Here is a 21,898-nt window from a genome sequence, read left to right as displayed (position 1 = left end):
ACAAAGTTGAAAGTGAAAAAATGTTGTAGTTAAATTATAAAAGAAGAAAAAAATATTGGGGTTAAAAATAGAAAAAACTAAAAGTGATAAGAAACTTTGCAATACATCATGAACCATTGATGCATTGCAAAGTTAGTATTTAGTAATATACTAGTAATAAGCACCACGCGTTTTGCGTTGCTGGTACATTGCAAACTTCGAACGGATTAATACAAGAGTTACGTGTTGCGTTAATTGTATGAAAATGCGCGTTTCGACATATCTGATTGAACTCAATGTAACCTATAGATGCTTGGCGATTGGATCAAAACGTAAAGTAAATCGAATTTACACCGTGTAATCATAATGTATTATAGGAGACCCGACAAACTCGAATTTATACCGTCAAGTCAAAACGTATTATATGCGGCCCGATTTATATGTATAATATATATATATATATATACACACATATAGGGTAAGATTTATGTATTATATATATATATATATATATAGGGTAAGATTTATTAGAAATTCTAAACTATTGTGAGAATATAAGAATTCAAAATTTGTTGATTTGTCTTTTTTTTAAGCATAGGATAATATTTCTAAGGTTTACTTCTTTTATATATATATATATATATATATATATATATATATATATATATATATATATATATATATATATATATATATATATATATATGGGGGTAGGACTTATGCACTGTGATGCGGCTATTAAATGGGAAAAATAGACGTAAAAACGTTGAATCATACACGTATGTTGTGGCATGTTAACTTGTAAAATTTAGACCAAAACATAACACAAAAAAATTGTATTAAATAAAAAGTATAAGGAAATAAAGTAGAAAGTAAAAAAAATGTTGTAGTTAAATCATAAACGTGAAAAAGTTAAAAATATAAAAAAAAAACTTTACAATGCATCATAGACCCTTATGCATTGCAAAGTTGATATTTCATAATATATAATATTAATATTTTGTGTATAAAGAATTTATATACATACATACGCTAAAATTGTTAGAAACTCTAAACTATTGTGAGAACATAAAAAATCAAAATTTGTTTAATTGTCTTTTTTGGTTAACGGAAATTTGTATTCATAAAGAAAAAGCCCGATGTCAAGTTGTGTCCGTGTTTTAGAAATTTTGTTTGTTGAGTTTCCTTGTTTTGTAGAAGTGCTACACATTGCATCCCCAGCCTAACTTCTGTTAGATTAACCGATTTTATCTGTTTGTGTGAAGGGTAAATTAGTAATTTACACTAAAAATCCCCAATATAAGAGATTTCTTGTGGCGACCCCATATCGTTTATCATTTGTAACTCCAGAGTGTGAAAATAAATGATATCAAGTTCGTAATCATCAAGAGCACAAGATCAAACACTACAACACCAAATCTCGCAAACTCTCAACTACAGAAGATCATCAACACGATAAAATCACTAGAACTTACAAATAAAATCACTGATTCAAGATGATCAATGAAGAAAGCAAGAAACCCTAATGAACTTTTAGAGAGAAAAACGAGAGAAAACAAGTGAACAAAATATCTGAACTGAATGAACTGAAACCGGGTACGAGCCTTATATAAGGTACCCGGGTCATAACCCTAATAACAAACCCAGTTGGCAATTGGTTAGGTTGTTATAACAGCTGTCCTCTTCTCCTTATATTCAGCAAGCCCAAGTCCAAGCCCATCTTTAATCCAATCAAGCAGCAAAGCTGTCCGATAAGCTAGCCCAATTCCATTTATCCTCAGACCCAATTAGATTGTACATGTTCAAAAAAAATAAAACAACAAAACTAACATTAAAACAATAAAACCAACACTAAAAACAATCATATTCAGCATATTAAACTGAATGTTATTAGCCTAATTTTAACACAGACCCTAGACAGCCACATTTTTCATTTGGTTTTCAAAGTCAATCTAGATAGCCAGATTTTTATTTTAACAGCAAATCTAGATTTTTTTTTCTTTATCATTTTTTTTTTCGAAAGACAAACTACATTCAAACACCCCCTACCAACAACCAGGGGAGGCAACCAAACAACCAAACACAACATAATTACAAGAAATTAAATTTACACCACTCCTATTTAATCACCTTAAACTTGGATCTATGCTTGAACCCAAAAAAAAAAAAAATAATAATAAGGGCTTTAACCTCTTTAATGATCTTCTCCACCTTGACTTATTGGAAAATCGTTTATCCATCCTTGCTCTCTAAATGCACCAACACCCCACAATAATAATGCCACGGATTAACTCCTTATACTTGTGATTAACTCTCAGAACTTTATGTAATTCCTAACAAATCTTTAACGGGCGAAAATTTGGGGAATACCACACCAAAATCTGGATATCTAGATGACCATCGACCCTTCACATCCCAACAGAACTTTTTTCATTTTCTTCCACTCCACTATGTTTAAATGCAAAATTTCACACACATTAACAAAGAAGCATAATTACTTTTTTTTTGAACGGCTTAAATTACACTAAATCCGCATTCGACGAGGCTCGAACCCTTAATCTCAAAGGAAACAACACTTTAACTCCAATGGTTTTGCCAATTGGACCCAACCCCACCCACTTTGGTTCCGTGTTCACAAAAATTTAACATATTTTTATAACATTAAGACAAACTTTAAAGTTATAATAAAAACAGTGCCCATAAAACTTGGACTAGCTAGGTGCATAATTTTCTTTTCCAGGTCTTAAAACTATTCAGACTGCAGAAGATTGAGTTAAAAAAACATCACAAGATCACAACAAAGTAGTTATCCTAATCTTTATCTATATACAAGTCCCAACAAGGAATCCTAATGTACTTACTAAGGCTTGCATAATAAAAGTCTAACATAATAGGTACTTATCCATACAAATATTGAATATGCATGATCCTCAAAAGTGACTAAGGGTGTGCAGCGGCAACCCACATGCCGCACGGTATGTCCACCGCCACATCACCTTTGCCGATCGGTGAAGAGATTTCCGGGAAGAGTATGCCGCTGCGGCAAAGATGAGGAGAGGGAATAAAGGTGGGGCCCACTACTTCTCAACCAATCACATTTTTTTTTAAATTAGTTTGCCTAATCTCAATTTAGGCATGCACCACTTTTGTTTTTCAGGCATTAGGCAAGAATGAGAGGGGAAATACATGACACAATATGATTGGGTGGGGGAAAGTTTGCCTAATCTCTTTGGGTATGCCCCTCTTACACCCTAATTGTCGTTAAGGAGTGATTAAAAATTTTGTCTTAAATGATTGCATTGGTTCTAGGACCAAATATTCCAGGATCTCTTGCTTTCCTGTCTATGTGTAATTATCCATGAAAGTTCCCAAACCCAAAGTACACAAGTTGGGCGTATTCCAGCCACCCAAAATGAGGGCTCATGCTGGGCTGCTTTTCCAATCCCTCATCTAGTCCAGTAGAGAGGCAGCATCAATGTGCAAACTATTAGACAATATAAACATAATTATTTATATGATTATATGTACTTAACTTAGGTTATATTACTTATACTTTTATGTATGTATATTCGAAATATTTTAAGCGGTCATGATGGTTGGAAGATACCGATTCAAAGGTGGTTATTCCCTCCAATTCTAACTGTTTATAACTGTCTCATATATGAACATATATATATATATATATAGAGATCTTGGCGGGAACCATAACCGGTACCAAGACAATTTACAACTTCCAAATTGTCCACACTTGTTTTACTGCATATCTTGATTGTTAACGAATCAACAATCAATAATGAAACCAATGTTTAATGATAATTCCGCTGCAAAACGTTTAGATATTTATCAAAGTGGTATCAGAGCCACTAGCGAAGATGATTCTGATCTCAGGCCAACTTCTTCTTCCGACGAGGAGAGGGAACGTAGATGGTTGCAGAGGCGATGCAATTACTGCAACAAACCTGGACATCAAATCTCAACATGCAAGATGAAGGAAGATGACGAGGAAACACAATTGATCCGTCTTGCAATTGATACAGAAACACAGCAACCACAAAGTGAAGATCATGTTCATGAAAGCAGTCAAAGGATGGAGTATCTTGTAATTGGAACCGATGGAGGATTTTGGTCGGAGATGTGGTATGTAAGTAAATCCCTCAAACATCATTATTCCGGTAATCTAGATATGTTTAAACGAATAAAGGGCATGTCCGGTGTTGAAACAAAAACCGGAGAAAATCAGTTTTATTTCATAAGGGGCATTGGGGTCGCAAAAGTTACATCTGGGTCAGAGAAAATGCGTATTCAGAGTGTGTTCTATACTCCGGATATAGATAGAAACGTACTAAGTTTAGATCAATTAATTACACAAGGCTTCGCAGTGAAATTCATCGGAGATAAGTGTAAGTTATTTCCCGCGTTTAGTGTCCCATTAATCAACAAGAAAAGCGATATCACCGGGATAACTAGGGAAGAAGAAGTCGGAATGTTAGAAAAGCAATCCGTGATGAATAAAGAATCGGAATTTGTGAAGTATAAAACAGATTTTTTGAATGAATATTTCGAAAATCTGGATGTATCATCCAATGTGAACCTGATTGGAATGTAATGATACTTCAATCAATGCAATTCAAAGAATTCCAGGATTGTAAAGCGTTACTTGACATGACGGATGACGGTGATTATGTTCGAAAGTATAAGTTTATCTTAGAATCAAAGTTTGATGAGATGGTGGATTGGTTTCTGACCAAGAAACTGGAAATAATGACGAGGCCAATTCCTGCTTACGCCTCAGATAATCGGAAAGTCAGTTTATTAGAACTGTATTTGGTAGTTGAAAGAGAAGGAGGGCATCGGCGAGTGACTGAAAACAACCTATGGGCCATGGTTTCCAAGGATATGGGGTTTGAGTACTGTGATGGAGATTTTATGCGCTTAATGTATGCTATGTATTTAGATGTCCTGGTCTACTACCATAAGTACAAGATTATTCAAACAAAAGTACAAGAAAAAGAAGTGACGGAAGTGAAAGAGACACAGATGAATGTGGAGGATCCGAGATGCGGCAGAAGTAAAGGAGATAAAGAAACAGAGCATGTTGCAAGTCATATCGAGAAGAACAAAGAAAGCAATGATGATACTGGAAATGAAACGGAACACTATGTATTCTACGCCGGAAATGATTGGCAAGGAATGAGGAAGCTGTATGCTAGAAGGAGGTTCGATTTCAATCGAGCAAAGGCGGTTGTGGATGATGCAAACATAAGCGTAATGATACACTCTTACAAACATAATTATGTTTAGGGGAGAGTATTAGACAATATAAACATAATTATTCATATGATTATATGTACTTACCTTAGGCTATATTACTTATACTTTTATGTATGTATATTCGAAATATTTTGAGCGGTTATGATGGTTGGAAGATACCGATTCAAAGGTGGTTATTCCCTCAAATTCTAACTGCTTATAACTGTCTCATATATGAACACACACATATATATAGATCTTGGCAGGAACCATAACCGGTACCGAGAAAATTTACAACTTCCAAATTGTCCACACTTGTTTTACTTCATATCTTGATTGTTAAGGAATCAACAATCAATCATGAAACCAATGTTTAATGATAATTTCGCTGCAAAACGTTTAGATATTTATCAAAGTGGTATCAGAGCCATTAGCGAAGATGATTCTGATCTCAGGCCAACTTCTTCTACTTTACCATGCAAACATTGTTCCGACGAGAAGAGGGAATGTAGATGGTTGCAGAGGCGATGCTATTACTGCAACAAACCTGGACATCAAATCTCAACATGCAAGATGAATGAAGATGACGAGGAAACACAATTGATCCATCTTGCAATTGATACAGGAACACAGCAACCACAAAGTGAAGATCATGTTCATGAAAGCAGTCAAAGGATGCAGTATTTGTAATCAGAACCGATGGAGGATTTTGGTCGGAGATGTGGTATGTAAGTAAATCCCTCAAACATCATTATTCCGGCAATCTAGATATGTTTAAACGAATAAAGGGCATGTCCGGTGTTGAAACAAAAACTGGAGAAAATCAGTATTATTTCTTAAGGGGCATTGGGGTCGCAGAAGTTACATCTGGGTCGGAGAAAATGCGTATTCAGAGTGTGTTCTACACTCCGGATATAGATAGAAACGTACTAAGTTTAGATCAATTAGTTACACAAGGCTTCACGGTGAAATTCATCGGAGATAAGTGTAAGTTATTTCCCACGTTTAATGTCCCATTAATCAACAAGAAAAGCAATATCACCGGGATAACTAGGGAAGAAGTCGGAATGTTAGAAACAATCTGTGATGAATAAAGAATCGGAATTTGTGAAGTATAAAACAGATTTTTTGAATGAATATTTCGAAAATCTGGATGTATCATCTAATGAACCTGATTGGAATGTAATGATATTTCAATCAATGCAATTCAAAGAATTCCAGGATTGTAAAGCGTTACTTGACATGATGGATGACGGTGATTATGTTCGAAAGTATAAGTTTATCTTAGAATCAAAGTTTGATGAGATGGTGGATTGGTTTCTGACCAAGAAACTGGAAATAATGACGAGGCCAATTCATGCTTACGCCTCGGATAATCGAAAAGTCAGTTTATTAGAACTGTACTTGGTAGTTAAAAGAGAAGGAGGGCATCGGCGAGTGACTGAAAACAACCTATGGGCCATGGTTGCCAAGGATATGGGGTTTGAGTACTGTGATGGAGATTTTATGCGCTTAATGTATGCTATGTATTTAGATGTCCTGGTCTACTACCATAAGTACAAGATTATTCAAACAAAAGTACAAGAAAAAGAAGTGACGGAAGTGAAAGAGACACAGATGAATGTGGAGGATCCGAGATGCAGCAGGAGTGAAGGAGATAAAGAAGCAGAGCATGTTGCAAGTCATATCGAGAAGAACAAAGAAAGCAATGATGTTACTGGAAACGAAACGGAACACTATGCATTCTACGCCGGAAATGATTGGCAAGGAATGAGGAAGCTGTATACTAGAAGGATGTTCGATTTCAATCGAGCAAAGGCGGCTGTGGATGATGCAAACAGAAGCGTAATGATACACTCTTACAAACATAATTATGTTTAGGGGAGTGTATTAGACAATATAAACATAATTATTCATATGATGATATGTACTTAACTTAGGTTATATTACTTATACTTTTATGTATGTATATTCGAAATATTTTGAGCGGTTATAATGGTTGGAAGATACCGATTCAAAGGTGGTTATTCCCTCCAATTCTAACTGCTTATAACTGTCCCATATATGAACATATATATATATATATATATATATATATATATATATATATATATATATATAGATAGATAGATATATATATAGATAGATAGATAGATCTTGGCGGGAACCATAACCGGTACCAAGACAATTTACAACTTCCAAATTGTCCACACTTGTTTTACTGCATATCTTGATTGTTAACGAATCAATAATCAATCGTGAAACCAATGTTTAATGATAATTCCGCTGCAAAACGTTTAGATATTTATCACAAACATCGTTCACACGTCACAAAGAATTTAAGTCTAAAACTGAAAGACGGACCACTATACTTTTAAGTTTTAACATACAATTTAATCATCAATAGTGGTCATAATTCGAATGATCAAATGTTTTTAGAAAATACCAGTCTTCTCCAGTTGTTCATATGACAATCCACACTTTTTTCAAGATGTTATATCCCAGCTTCTTGCTAATCATACAATTAACTAGTATTGAACATTAACAGTTATACATCCTATCAGAAGTCGATAAGATTTAAGTAGGGGTGAGCAAATTAACCACCATAACCGATAACCGAACCATAACCGACATAACCGAACCACTAATAACCGATAACCAATATAACCAATGGTTATGGTTATGAAACTTTGTATAACCGCTCAATCGGTTATGGTTATGGTTATGAAGCTTTGGTTAACCGAATATAACCGAAACCGAACCCAAGTTGTGATGTTAACTTTATATAATAGATTTGTGTTTTATAAAACCATATAGAGGGTTTTTACTAAGATAAAAGTATGTTAGTAGCAAAATGATCTTGATGTAGATGTCATTTATTTTGATAAAGAACTAAGGTGTTATGGCCATAATTGTTTTTGTTTGAGAATTATCTTATTAAAAAGAACTCTAAATCGGTAGTTTAACCAAAAAGTTTAGTCTTCGTTATCGTATAAAATAGGCTCAAGCTAAGTTCAAATCGTGCACAACCCTATTTATTTCAAACCTTGCTTGGTTACGTAACCGAAATTAACCAAAACCGAACCATAACCGACTTCATAACCGATTAACCATAACCGAAGTTCGGTTATGGTTATGGTTACCAAAACTCCATAACCGAACTAGCGGTTATGGTTATGGTTAATAGTAAAAACCGACCCAAACCGACCCATGCACACCCCTAGATTTAACTAACATAGAAATACTATGTAGAATAACCATAAGGATGCAATGAATCTGTAGATGGGGAACCAACACACCTTGATGGAGATGATATATAAGGTTTAGGAGGGATTTCCAATGATGCTACGTCTCCTTCTAACATTTCCAACACTTTAGTGATTGAAGGTCGGGTCAAGGGATTCGTTTGTATGCACCACAACCCCACAATGATCATTTTCCTTGCAGTCTTATTTTCTTCTTCACTCACAATCTCATTCAGTCCAAGTTGTTCATCATGCAATTCAACCTTCTTATATATCCAGTGAGGAAAGTATATCTCACTTGTATTATCAACTCCAACTTCAATATTTTTTCTCCCTCCGACCATTTCTAAAATCATCATTCCATAACTATATACATCTGATTTGTGAGAAATCTCTCCAAAGCTCCGAGAAAATATTTCAGGAGCAATATAACCGGGCGTTCCTCTCATATGGGACACGAATATCTTGCTTTCTTTCTCACGGAACAACTTAGCCATGCCAAAGTCAGATATCTTAGGACAAAAATCATCATCCAGTAGGATATTATGTGGCTTTATGTCAAAATGTAGTATCCGTGTGCTACAACCCCTATACAAATACTCTAGACCTCTAGCAATCCCAATTGCGATCTGGTGCAACTTTTCCCATCCAATTAGTTGGCTACTACTCGAAGAACCTTGATTGTTTATGAACCTCTCTAGGGAACCATTGGGCATGAATTCGTAGATTAAAGCTCTTTGGCGACCCTCCAAACAAAATCCCATAAGGCTTACAATATTAACATGTGAAGTTCTACCTACACTTGCAACTTCATTAATGAAATCTTCCCCATTACTCTTCACTTCATTTAAAACCTTCACCGCTACTTGGTTTTGGTTTCTTAGCACTCCTTTATACACAGTACCAAAACCACCTTTGCCTAGTTTGACCTTAAACGAGCTTGTTATCTTCTCAACTTGTGCATAAGAGTACCTTTTTGGAACTAGGAATTCGTGATTCTTTAGAAACATTTCAACTTTGACATTGTACTTTGCATCTTTCCTCATTTTAATTTTCCTTCTGAAGCATAAGATTATGACGACTGATAATGTTACAAAGCCTACGCCAAAGCTTATGCCGAGAACTGTAACTGTCAAAACATGTACGTTCATAAATAAGTGTAAACAAGGCTAGATTCAAGTGTTCAAATTTTAATAAGATGGATATCCTTTTATAGTTACAAACTCAAAAGAACCAACTCATATAGAATAGAATATGTAAAACAAATTAATATACTATTTCTTCAATATCCACATTTTTTTATTATATAAGAAAATGATTAAAGTGAAATGTTTATTCATCTCTTTTGAAATTAAAAAAAATATGAACAAGTTCTGTTTATTTATAGAAATTATACATTTGTATGTCATATATGTAGGTAAAAATTCAAAAGTGAAATAACATATGAACAAATTAATAGAATGGTTTTTTTAATGAACATAACATGCATTTTTGAATTTAAAAAGTAACAAATTGTAAAAACATTGGTGTGAGGTAGAGGTGAGTGAGTGAGAGAGGGAATTTCTGCCTAAGGGCAAGATCCCTGAGTTGTGTGAGGGAATAGAGAGAGAAATGAAGAGAGAAGAAGTGGGGAGAGAGAAAGAATGGGTGAATGTTGATGTAGAGGGGGAATGATGCCTCTCTCTTCTCGCTACCAATGGGGAGAACCTTATGTGCTATAAAAGCATCGTCCTTAAATAAAAGGGGCATGTTATAGCATTGAGTATGGTAATGTGGCAAGAAATCATTCTACCACTTTGAATGTTTAATTGGTTAACACATGAGGTTATGTGTTATGGTTGATATGCAAAGCACCAAAGGAGTGGTTCATGGGCACTAGGGGGGGCGTCTCACCACCACGGATATGGATGGGCATGTGAGGGCGTGAGGGGCATATATGAGGGCAATGGCATGCGTGGGGGTGGTAAAGGTTGCTGTTCGTTTGTAGGATGGTGTGCCGTCCGTTGAAGCCTTCAGTAAACCACGGTAAATTTAAAGATCTATATGAATGAACTACTTTCCATAAAAAAAATCCAACTTTCTTTTGAACATCAAGAATTCTACAATATTCCTAAAACTCCTCACCACAATAAGTCCATATAGCAATGTGAATCATCCCATCTTTGAAAAAGACCCATACGAACATTACAATGATGGCTGGTGACACATACCCATTACGAACCAGCCACCACCCACACACGAATAGGTTCTTGACACCCAACTTGTACCCGATATCTTTACCTGAACACAACAACTACACCAAATCTTTACCCAAAGATAACTCTAACACAAAAAAGAAACAAGCCGCCACATTATCCGCCTCCAAAGGGGCCTCATTGTTTATAATATTTCGTGTGATGAATATTACGTGGATATGAACATTTCATTTTCTTAAAGATTGATTTGAGAGGTTTTGGGAAAATCAAGTAAGTGGACCAACGTGTCGTTGATGGGTTAATCATCAAAACGGATCAAAACATCTTGTCCAACGAATGAATGGCTCAAGGTTGCTCAGATGCTCGTACACAAATCAGTTTCAAAGACCCCATTGATAAGTTTGAAACCAATCAAGAGCTGATTCAACCCCCTCGGGAGAGATAGGAAACTGACAACAACCTCAATGGATACCATATACAAAGAAAGTAATGAAAATTTAACGAGGAAGATGGCATACCTCGTCAACATGAAGCAACATAGGCCAAGGAACTCATGTATGAAACTGCTTTTTACTAACACTGGTATCGTAGTATTCTATGAAAGAAGAAATTCTTTGGCAATACGACATGTAATAATTAAAATTTCCCTACTTTTTCTTTTTATTTGTTGTCTTTTTAAATATTATATGAATTTTAGTTTTCTTTTGCCAAAATTGTAATTTCTTAGTATTTAATTACAAAATAGAATATGATATAAATATAATAACGGTTAAAGGTAATAATTAAGTAATTATATTTAAAATTGGCTTGCTGGCAATAGATATCTGTATAAGACACGATTAGACCTGTTTAATCAAAAAGTACACAATGTGATTTTTTACTTTTTTAAAAATAAATAAAATTATGAGGTTAGGATCTATCATTTCTTTTTCATGATACATAATGTGTTATAAACATGAGATATCAAGTACTTAAACAAGTTGTATTCATATTCCTACATGTGTGTGTAATATGCAACCATCTATATCTAATAATAGCACATAGTTGCATAGGATAAAAGAAGCATATTACCCAGAATCTTTATGAGTTTTCTGCCTTGTGTTTCTGCATCACCCAAATAATAAAAGATAAGTTATAATATTCAGCATAATTACCAAGACTAAGTTAGAGGCATCATTTCCGGTGTATGCATTTATATATACAATAATTACACATAAGATTGCAGATGTAAATGACCCAGATCCAGAATTGGGGTCGGTTCTCTGCTTGGTTTTTCCAGAGCAACCAAACAGCAAAAGTAAATAATATTAGACATATCGTTATGGTGTACCCATAATATGGTAAAAATGAAGGAAGATGTAAGAGGGAAAAGGAAGCTGTAAATACCCTTTTTGGCGTTTAAACACTGAAAATGTTCATTATCAATATGACACGGGCCGCCTTTTGTGTGACAGTTATGACAGGAAGGTGTCAATTCAAATTGAAATTCAGAAGAAAGAAGAGAAAATATGTTTGTTTCATCAAGTCCAGGACTAGAGAGAAATCGGACAGGAAGCTGCACTACTTGACATGTAGGTGGGAGGTCACTTGGAACTGTTTCATTCAAGTGGTTATAGTAGAATTTGTAATCTTTGCATCTGTAGTGGCTTCTGTAATTATGTTGCTCAAAATAAATATCTCTTTGTTGAGCAATAGTGAGATTTTCTGTGCATTTGAAGAGAGTGATGAGAGGAAATATTGAAATGGAATACAAAAGAGGGCTTGGACTTGGAGAAGTGAAATTATTCATAAGCGCCTCACAACTATTCTTTTTCACAAGATCTTCAAATGTTTTGTTACTGATGATGACTGTATTATGACCCTCATCCTTGTTAACAATCTCATACCACCCTCCTCCAAGTTGAATTTCCCCACCTTTGGAAGTACAGTTGACCTTGATCAACCCACATCGTGTGTCCATGACATTGTAAAATGGGTACTTGAATGGAGGCAAAGCTGGGCAACCGAAACTTTCTGGGCAGTTATTCATAGAAACGTTGTCGGTTGTGGCAGAGTGACAAGAGAGAATAAGGGAAACGAAACAGAAAATGATAATCATTTTAAATGTAAACAGGAAAGAAATCTAACTTGTAACCAGTGCTTTGAGAGACTGCATATATATTACGCTTACGTGTATCTTCCATCTCTGCGATTTAACATGAAGCCAAAAAACAGAGAATACCGGTCTTCCCTTTTGAATTTTCCACTTATTGACCAACCCCATCAATACTTTTCCTGACGCTTCAAGTCTTCTCCTTCACTCGTCCTAAACCCCTTTCAAACGGCGAAAGGAGGAACATAGAAAGTTTCATGTGGCTTCAAAAGCTTGGAGGGTAATAATGTAATCCGATCTATCAATAATCCAAATAAGTGATAGATGATTTTCATGGCCACATTACTCAAAATAGACCCGTTACTTTCCAAGAGAATTTTCGTCATTTTCTTCCAAAGTGATTTTAAACACTATACCTTTGTAGGAAAATAAACTCTCTCCTTGAATACACTTTGATATAACTACGTAGAATGCCCTTTCGTTTTTTGAGTTCAGCAACATGTAACTGTATTTATATCATTCCAACAAACTTTAATTAAATCTTAATGTGAAAAAGATGTTTTCTTTATGTGTTAAATGGTGCCTCTTCCTAGAGGTCAAGGTTCGAGTTTCATTGTGGGCTGGATAGTATGTTAGATTGGCGTTTAAGTTGTTATTTTAAAAGGAAAAAAAATGAAAATTTATAAAATTGGTTTCTTTTAACTGAATTTGTCACATATATAAAACTTGGACTATGTGTACCACACACATAACTACCAAGAAACCGAATTTGTCTCGTAAATAAAACTTGGACTAGGTCTACTACACACATAACTACAAATATTAAAAAAAAAAAAATTGTTAAGTTTTGAGTTTGTTTCAGAGAAAATATTATGGTGTAATACATTAATAGTAAACCGTCCTCTTTTTATAAACAGTCCTCTTGTTATAAGGTTTGCATGTCTAATTAAGTTTTAAATTTTGGTTTTCCGATTATAAAAACTATAAAGAATAAAGAAGTCTAAGTTTAAAAACAGAAAGAAAAAAACTATAAAGAAAATTAAGTTTACTAACACTTGTATTATAATGTAAAAATATTATTTATCCATAAAAATATAAAGAGTGAATTGCAAATTTTATCCTTTATCTTAATACCAAGTTTCAAATAATGTCCTTTATCTTAAATGAAAAAAATGTATTTATGTGTTAAATGCTGCCCCTTCCCTAGAGGCCAAGGGTTCGAGTTGCACAGTATGTTAGATGGGTGTGTAAGTTGTCACCGTAAAAAAATATATAAAATTGGTTTCTTTTAACTGATATATAAAATTTAGACTAGCTGTATACCACACACATATAAAAAGATAAGTTTTGTTTGGGAAATATTATGGTGTGATTTCATCAATAGTAAACAGTCAAATTTTTATTTATTTATTTTTTTATATGGTTAGCATGTCTGATTAGGTTTTATATTTTTCTTTTCCGCTTAGAGTGAACGGAGTGAGGGCGGTAACACACTCGGTACTGAACCCAACTTCACCGCCAACCTTTTTGCCGAGCAAATCTTACCGAAATGGGGGGCATTTTCAGTGAGTGGTCACCGATTTGGTGAGAGGGAGGGAAGGGGGAGAGATATGGGTGTGTGGTGGGGTTCATTCATTCTCAACCAATCACATATTTTTCCTTTTTTTTTAAATAGTTTATCTAAACCCCATTAGGTAAACCACCGCCAACGTTTTTGAGCATTAGGTAAACAAATTAGGTGACTTGACATGACGCTATGTGATTGGGTGAATTGAGAGTTTACCTATTTGAAATAGGTAACCACTCCCTCACCCTTATAGAAACTATAAAGAAGATTGAGTTTACCAAAAAAAAAAAAAAAGAAACCTATAAAGAAGATTAAGCTTACTAACACTTATAATAAATACCACTTATCCATAAAATTACAAAATATACATGGGTTACAACACTATCCTTCCTCTAAAGTAACCTTGTTCTTAAGGCGTGTTGTTATGGCACAACGCCCCAATGAGGGTTAACCCCATTCATGTCCAAACACCGCCCCACAGTTTGTGAACCTGACGTGAAGGAGCAAGCTAGCGTGAGGGCACTCACACAACCTCTCTACAACCCTGGTGTGAAACCCACCTTTTCGTTCTTGAATTATTTCCATAGCCCAATTAAAAAAGTCTAACTCACTATAATTTTAATGAGTAGTGAGTAGTGAAACCTTGTGAGACCAGACCACACAAATGTAAAAATAAATGAGCGAGAGCTCATGTTTGCGTAACACTGACGTGGAGTAAAAATTTGTGAACCCTTAATTATTGCCTAAGGTTTGAGCTTCAAAATAAGGCACAAAGTCAGGATGTTGTCCTAGAAGAATGCATATCAAATAGGACTCAGGTTGTCCTTTGTGTTTACCTCTAGGATGTAATAACACCCTTAAAAGCCCTGGTGAGTTTGCCACACCCTCAATTTCAACGTTCGGGATTTTACTGTGAGGTGTGCGACTGACCAGGATCCAACCACTAATCACGTTAAACCAATTATTAAAGTTATAAAATCATCAGTAACAACACGATTAGTAGTAACAACACGATTAGTGATCAAGTTTTAAAAGTCCAAAACATAGTATGAGTTCACAGCGGAAGCAATGTTTAAAATCCCAACACAATTAAAAACCACTGTTCAAAGTAAGTAAAACGTAAAGTTCATTAACCCATGACACTCCAACCATTGCAAGCCTCTGTACATGCTTTACCTAAGTATAACGCCCTGATTTTCCGCACTTTCCCTAATTAGAAAACTTGTCGTATATTTCTACTTTCGGAAATCCGTCTCCTTTGTAATCGTAATTTATTTCAAGCCATTATAAATCCGAGACTTCGGTTGTAGTAAAAAAATGATCTTTTATATGAACTTCATGTTGTTTATACTTAATGCATACTTACGAAGATTAACTCGCAAACAACTACCATGTGTTCGTGATTCTTAAACAAACATTTGGTCACATTTTGCAAGACGCAAATTCATGTTCTTTACGCTTATTTGATACCTCAAGTCACATGTCGTACATACTTGTTATATTGGTTAGTTACACATACTTATGCATAACATATTTTTTTACTCTTACTTTAATTCATGTTTAATATACCTTTAGGCCTTGATACATGTTCAATACACACTAGACATTGTAGGACATGTTAACCATATATAAAATACATCTTATTTATACATTTTAACTCATTTAAACAAAAAAAATATAAAAGCTACCAAGCAGCCCTTGCAATTCAGCCATATATTGCTGAATTATCTCTCTTTTTTATTGCTTAAACTCTCAACTACTTGTATTAAATGCCAACCCAACTTAACCCTAATCCTTCCCTCTATAAATACCACTTATAACCAGCCTCCCTACCACTTTTGCAACACTAAATCACTCTCAATCTCTCTCCAAATCGCAGCTGATTCCATAAGTTCGAGTAGAAATACCAACATTCACAAAAGTGAGCATAACTCACTCATTTCTTATCCGATTCACTCGATTCTTTTTCCTACTTCTTTGTATACCTTAGCTACGTTTCCATTGGTTTTCCCTGGAAAACCAAGCCCTGGAATGTAGCCAAGGGCTCCAAAGTTGACAGATTTTTCTATTCTTTATTCAAACTTTGATAAACTTGATTAAACTTGAGGAAACTCATCTCAAACCTACGTCCTTATGCTTATAACCACATCTATGATTAGTTAGGCTTAAAAACAAGGTTGAGACATGTCAAATCAGAGGTGCAGACCTCACAAACTTTCTGTTTTGGTCAAGAGTTTAAACCCACAAGTGATGTTCAAGCCTTAAGCTTTATGAATGTGTGATTTAGGATTAACTTGGGCTATCCTACTTGAAAATCCACACATTGCTTGATGTTTTCTCTTAGATTGGTTGTTCTTATTCCATTATTACTTGTAAGTTCATGACCCTCCTTGAATGTCCATAACATCAAGTATAGTGGTGAACATCTAGAGGTACCTAAATGGAAGACTTGTTCTTCCTACCTCCTACATGACTTCCATGATACAAAGAGGTTCCTAAATGGTAGATTTATCCTCCTACCTCCTACTTGACTTATATGATATAATATACACTACATACTACTTATATGTATATTCCAAATAATCGAACCTTTGATGATGAATTTGTGTTCATTTGTCAAGGTGTTTGATTACATCATCTAAAACATTATGTGTTAAAGTCACTGGATTTTGGCTGTATCGGATCTGTAAAAATTGTTCGCTTAGCTCGCTTTTTTCGTTAATGTGTATCTCCATCGTAATCAAAACTAACAACTCGATTGTGTCACATATAAACTGCAAATTATGCTTATCCGCTAACCTGTTTAACTCTGAAATTCCCATCATCCTCTCGATCAGTTATATCTTCAATTCGAGTATAAATATACACCTCTTAACCCGATGCGACTTCATTCCCACACAATTTCACGGCTAATTTCATCTCTACAACTGATTGGAACCGCGTCGGCATATCGGATCTCCGGCGATGCAATTTTACAAATATACATGCTATTTGTTCGTTTTGTTTTATCATACAGAACCAAAGTCCAATATTTTCTTCAACTTACAAAACCGTTATATTCCTATATCAGAAATTTATTTTAGTTATTTTTATAAATTTTAACTTGGTTTATTATTTAGATTAAGTTAAAAGTTTATTTTACTAGCATATTATTTATAAACTCAAAGTTTAAAAATAATAAACTTCAAATTCATTTAATTTTATAAAAAATATAAATAAAACAGAAAACATTACTTTAAATTATTTTAGTCAAATATAATTAATTAAAAAATAGACCCTCTAGTTATTAAACGACATTTTAGTCATTTTTCGTAAGACTTAACTAAAAAGTTAACATGGTTTGACCTTAGTACTCAAAATTGTGACAAATTAGAAAGCTAATACCTGATTTTGCAACAAAAAACTATTGCTACCTAACATTGATACTTGGCAGAAACCACAAGAAACAACGGTGTAATTTTTTCTTTATTTTTCTTAATTTGATTGTAACAAATGAAAATTTAGTACGAAACCTGAAGATTAAGCAGTACTTGAGGAAGGGAGTTTGTAATTCACCCAAACAATAAAAGGACGACACTACCACCATTCGAGTTTGGTTTCGGGTTTTCGCAAAGAAGCGAGATTTACGTAAAAGTTATAACGAAATGTAATGGGCGAAAACCATGTGTATACAAAAAGTAAGTTTTCATGCGGGGACATTTCATGTGAAAAGCTGATAAGAACCAGATTGGGTGGATCCAAACTGATCCTGTCAATCAAATGCACAATTATTTCCCAGCATAATTTAAGATAGTATCCCATGATTTCAGCAGCTATTTCAAAGGCTAAAATAAAGGGGAAACTTCCAGCAATCCTCAAGAATAAATAGGCCTTTAGTCATCTATTTTCTTTGTCCAGTTTTTATTCATTATCGTGTCTTGTGTTTGGAGATTTGTCTATCTCGAATCAGGCTAACTATCCCTTGTTTTCCCTATTTTTATTAATCAAACTTTCCAGTTTCTATCATTGGTTTCATTGTCGGGAAATGAAATGGTGCAAACCCGGAATAACTCGAACGACAACAGTAACCCACCCGACCCAATTGCTGTTCAGTTGGCTGCCATAGCCGCAAAATTGGGGTCAATTGACATGCTGAAAGAGGATATAGCAGCCCAGAGGCAAGAGATTGCAGCTCTAAAGGCAAGAGACCGTTCCCGGGGAAGCAAGAGTGATGAAGGGGAAAGTTCATGGAGGAGTCGACAACCGTATAGGCCCTATAACAAACTCGAGTTCCCGACTTTTAGCAGAGGAGATCCTCGTGGATGGTTGGTGAAAACCGAAAAATACTTCAGGTATTATCACATACCTGATGTGGAGAAGGTTGAAGTGGCCTCAATGCACCTAGAGGGTGATGCCTTGGATCTTTACTCTTGGATCTCTAACGACCAACCCATTACTTTTTGGGAAGAATTAACCCACGCGTTTACCAAAAATTTTGGGCCAGCCGAGTTCCAAAACCCGGATGAATTTCTGTGTAACATCAAACAAACTAGTTTAGTTCAAGAATACCGGCAGGAATTCGCTAAGAGATCCTCTCGGGTCTCAAATTGGCCTGATCATTGTCTCTTATGGGTATTTTTAAACGGTCTTAAAGACGAGTTGAAAACCGATGTTCGAATCCACAAACCCCGTACAGTTTATAGTGCTATGAGTTTAGCATTAGAATTCGAATCAAAGGCAGATTACAACCGATTCGGGCAGAATTCAAAACCCACTGTCACCGCTGAAACCTCTTCATCAGCCGTGACTTCTTCAACCACCAACATCCCTCTTCGCATTTCTGACGAGGAGAAACAATCCCGATTCGCAAATGGGTTGTGCTTTCGATGTGGGGAGAAATTCGGTCCAAGACATCGTTGTAAATCGGGATCTTTCAAAGTTTTAGAGATCGCTGATATAGGAGATGAAACAGCAACAATAAACGAGTAGAATAGCTCAGATGAAATGGCTGAGATCAGCCTTCACGCTCTCTTTGGTCGATCTACACCAACTACAATGAAGCTACAAGGAGTTATAGGTACAACTGAGGTGCTAGTGTTGATTGACAGTGGTTCGACCCATAATTTAATTTTGGATAAGCTGGTAAAGAGCCTACAAATCAGCTCCCAGCTCATCACACCCTTCGGTGTCCAAATAGGAGATGAAAATGTCATCCGATGCAACCAGATGTGCAAGGATGTCCCGTTGAAATTGGCAGACCTCCTCAACACACAAGACTTCTATCCATTTGCCCTAGGAGGTGCTATAGTACTAGGCATTCAATGGTTGGCTACCCTAAATACGGTTTAAGCAAATTGGGCTAAAAATTTTATGATTTTCACTGTCAATGGTCAAGAACATAAGCTGCAAGGACTGCAACCGGAAACGCACAACTCCGCTACTTGCCACCACCTCACTATTGAACCGTTTGAGGAATAACGGATGATCGGGACGAATTTGTTTAATCGACTTGAGGACAAGTCGGTTTACCAGGCGGGAAGTAATGATAAGAACCAGATTGGGTGGATCCAAACTGATCCTCTCAATCAAATGCACAATTATTTCCCTGCATAATTTAAGATAGTATCCCATGATTTCAGCAGCCATAATTTCAGCAGCTATTTCAAAGGCTAAAATAAAGGGGAAACTTCCAGCAATCCTCAAGAATAAATAGGCCTTTAGTCATCTATTTTCTTTGTCCAGTTTTTATTCATTATCGTGTCTTGTGTTTGGAGATTTGCCTATCTCGAATCAGGCTAACTATCCCTTGTTTTCCCTATTTTTATTAATCAAACTTTCCAGTTTCTATCAAAAGCCTACCATTTCGCATGGTTATATGGTGTTAATAGTTGACATAGCATGTATGTAAATACTTGACTAGATTAACCAAGTGTTCAAGGGCCTCATTGTTCATAGTAATCAATAACTTTATTGAATAAAGAAGCTATATCCTCTTCTTTTTACTACTTTGGTCCGATGTGCATGCAACTATTTACAATTGAGGTTAATGAAACTGACGTAAAAGAATTGACGGTAAACTATTGATGGCTAGCCTTGTGGCTAGGATTATTGATGTATAGTATTTATTACCAGAAAAGTATTTGATATCATGTGAGCGATGCAACAGAAAATAGTCTTCTGGCAGTATAAGCATGTTTGGCTTTGTGACAAGTAGTAAATTTTTGAAGATTGCTTCACAAATTGATGTTCACTGTTATGATTGATGTTGGTGTGCCTTACTGATATTATTGTGACAGAATACTAGCTATTAAATTTTTATCTAAAAGATATCAACTTTATGTGTTACTAGAACTCTTTCAGTGAAGTTGAATGCTTTTTAGCATTCATGTATATATTATAAGGCGAGAAAAAACATTAGGACTCTGTTAGACGCATCACATATGCATTTATACATCTTATATTATTGCATAGGAACGCAGATGCAGTTACCTGTATATGGAATTGAGGTCTGTTTTGTGCCTGGTTTATCTGCAGCAACCAAACAACAAAAGTAAATATTATAGGAAGATGGAAATGCAAAAAAAAATCATGAGTCATGACTATGTTAAGACATCGTTTTATTGTACTCATACAAGAAGGAAGGAAGATGGAAGAGGAAGGAGAAGCTGTCATTACCCTTTATGAATTCAAAACAGTGAACATCATGTCCGTTTTTAGTATCACATAGGCGGCCCTTTTTTCCAACACTCGCTACAGGAATGTGACAAATTAAAAGAAATGAAGGCATCAGGAGAGAGAAGAGAAAATATGTCAGTTTCATTAGTTTCTGGACTCTCTGGGGGTTTCATAGGTAGCTGCACTACTTGACATGTCTGTGGGAGCCGAAGGTCACTTGGAACTGTTCTGTTCCAATAGTTATAGTAGAAAGTGTGATCTTCACAAGTTTTGTAGCTTTTGTAATTATGCTGTTCAAAATACGTTACATTGTTTGTGCATTTGAAGAGAGTGATGGGGGAATATAGGGAAATTGAATACAAAAGAGGGCTTGGACTTGGAGAAATGATATTATTCGTAAGCGCCTCGCAGCTGTTATTTTTCACAAGCTTCTCAAATGTATTGTTCAATAAAAATAAAATACTAGAATGATAATCAATATCAAACTTCCTAATAACCTCATACGGTCGTCCTCCGAATTGAATCTCACCACCTGTTGATGTACAGTTGACCTTGATCAACCCACATCGTGTGTCAGTGACATTGTAAAACGGGTATTTGAACGGGACCAAACCAGGGCAACTGAAACTTTCTGGGCAGATAGGCCCAGAAATGTTTCTGTCTACAGCAGAGTGAGTGAGTGGTAAACAAGAGAGTAACGGACAAGAAAAAGAAAACAAGAATCATTTCAAATTCCAACAGAAGATATGAAAAAACTACGTACCCAACTTATTACCTGCATTCTTCAGACTCCACTGTTGCATTATATACATGAGCATTCATATTTCTGTCTCTATACGTTTTTTTACAAATATCTTCATGACATTTAATAAGCTTTCACATTGACAAAAGCAACTTTCCCCCCTTTTCGATGCCA

General features: G+C 35.3%; 1 protein-coding gene across 6 annotated transcripts; it reads right to left on the bottom strand.

Annotated features, from left to right (window-relative positions):
• Positions 1-1,331: 1,331 nt before the first annotated feature.
• On the bottom strand, positions 1,332-13,019 carry LOC110911474 (LEAF RUST 10 DISEASE-RESISTANCE LOCUS RECEPTOR-LIKE PROTEIN KINASE-like 2.5). Of its 6 annotated transcripts, none has more exons than XM_035983824.1 (4): positions 12,797-13,019; positions 11,741-11,773; positions 8,529-9,597; positions 1,332-2,427 (listed from the first exon to the last, which is right to left on the bottom strand). In XM_035983824.1, the coding sequence occupies exons 1-4, from the start codon at positions 12,930-12,932 to the stop codon at positions 2,388-2,390; spliced, it is 1,278 nt and encodes a 425-aa protein (XP_035839717.1). In that variant the 5' UTR covers positions 12,933-13,019; the 3' UTR covers positions 1,332-2,387. The 6 variants fall into 6 exon arrangements, with proteins under 6 accessions (XP_035839717.1, XP_035839716.1, XP_035839718.1 ...); XM_035983823.1 differs by having other exon boundaries at positions 8,529-9,603; positions 12,797-13,018; XM_035983825.1 differs by having other exon boundaries at positions 8,529-9,603; positions 12,840-12,906.
• Positions 13,020-21,898: the final 8,879 nt, after the last annotated feature.

Source organism: Helianthus annuus, chromosome 15 (genome assembly GCF_002127325.2).
Source record: "Helianthus annuus cultivar XRQ/B chromosome 15, HanXRQr2.0-SUNRISE, whole genome shotgun sequence".
NCBI classification, from domain to species: Eukaryota; Viridiplantae; Streptophyta; class Magnoliopsida; order Asterales; family Asteraceae; genus Helianthus; species Helianthus annuus.
This window is presented reverse-complemented; position numbering and strand designations above follow the sequence as displayed.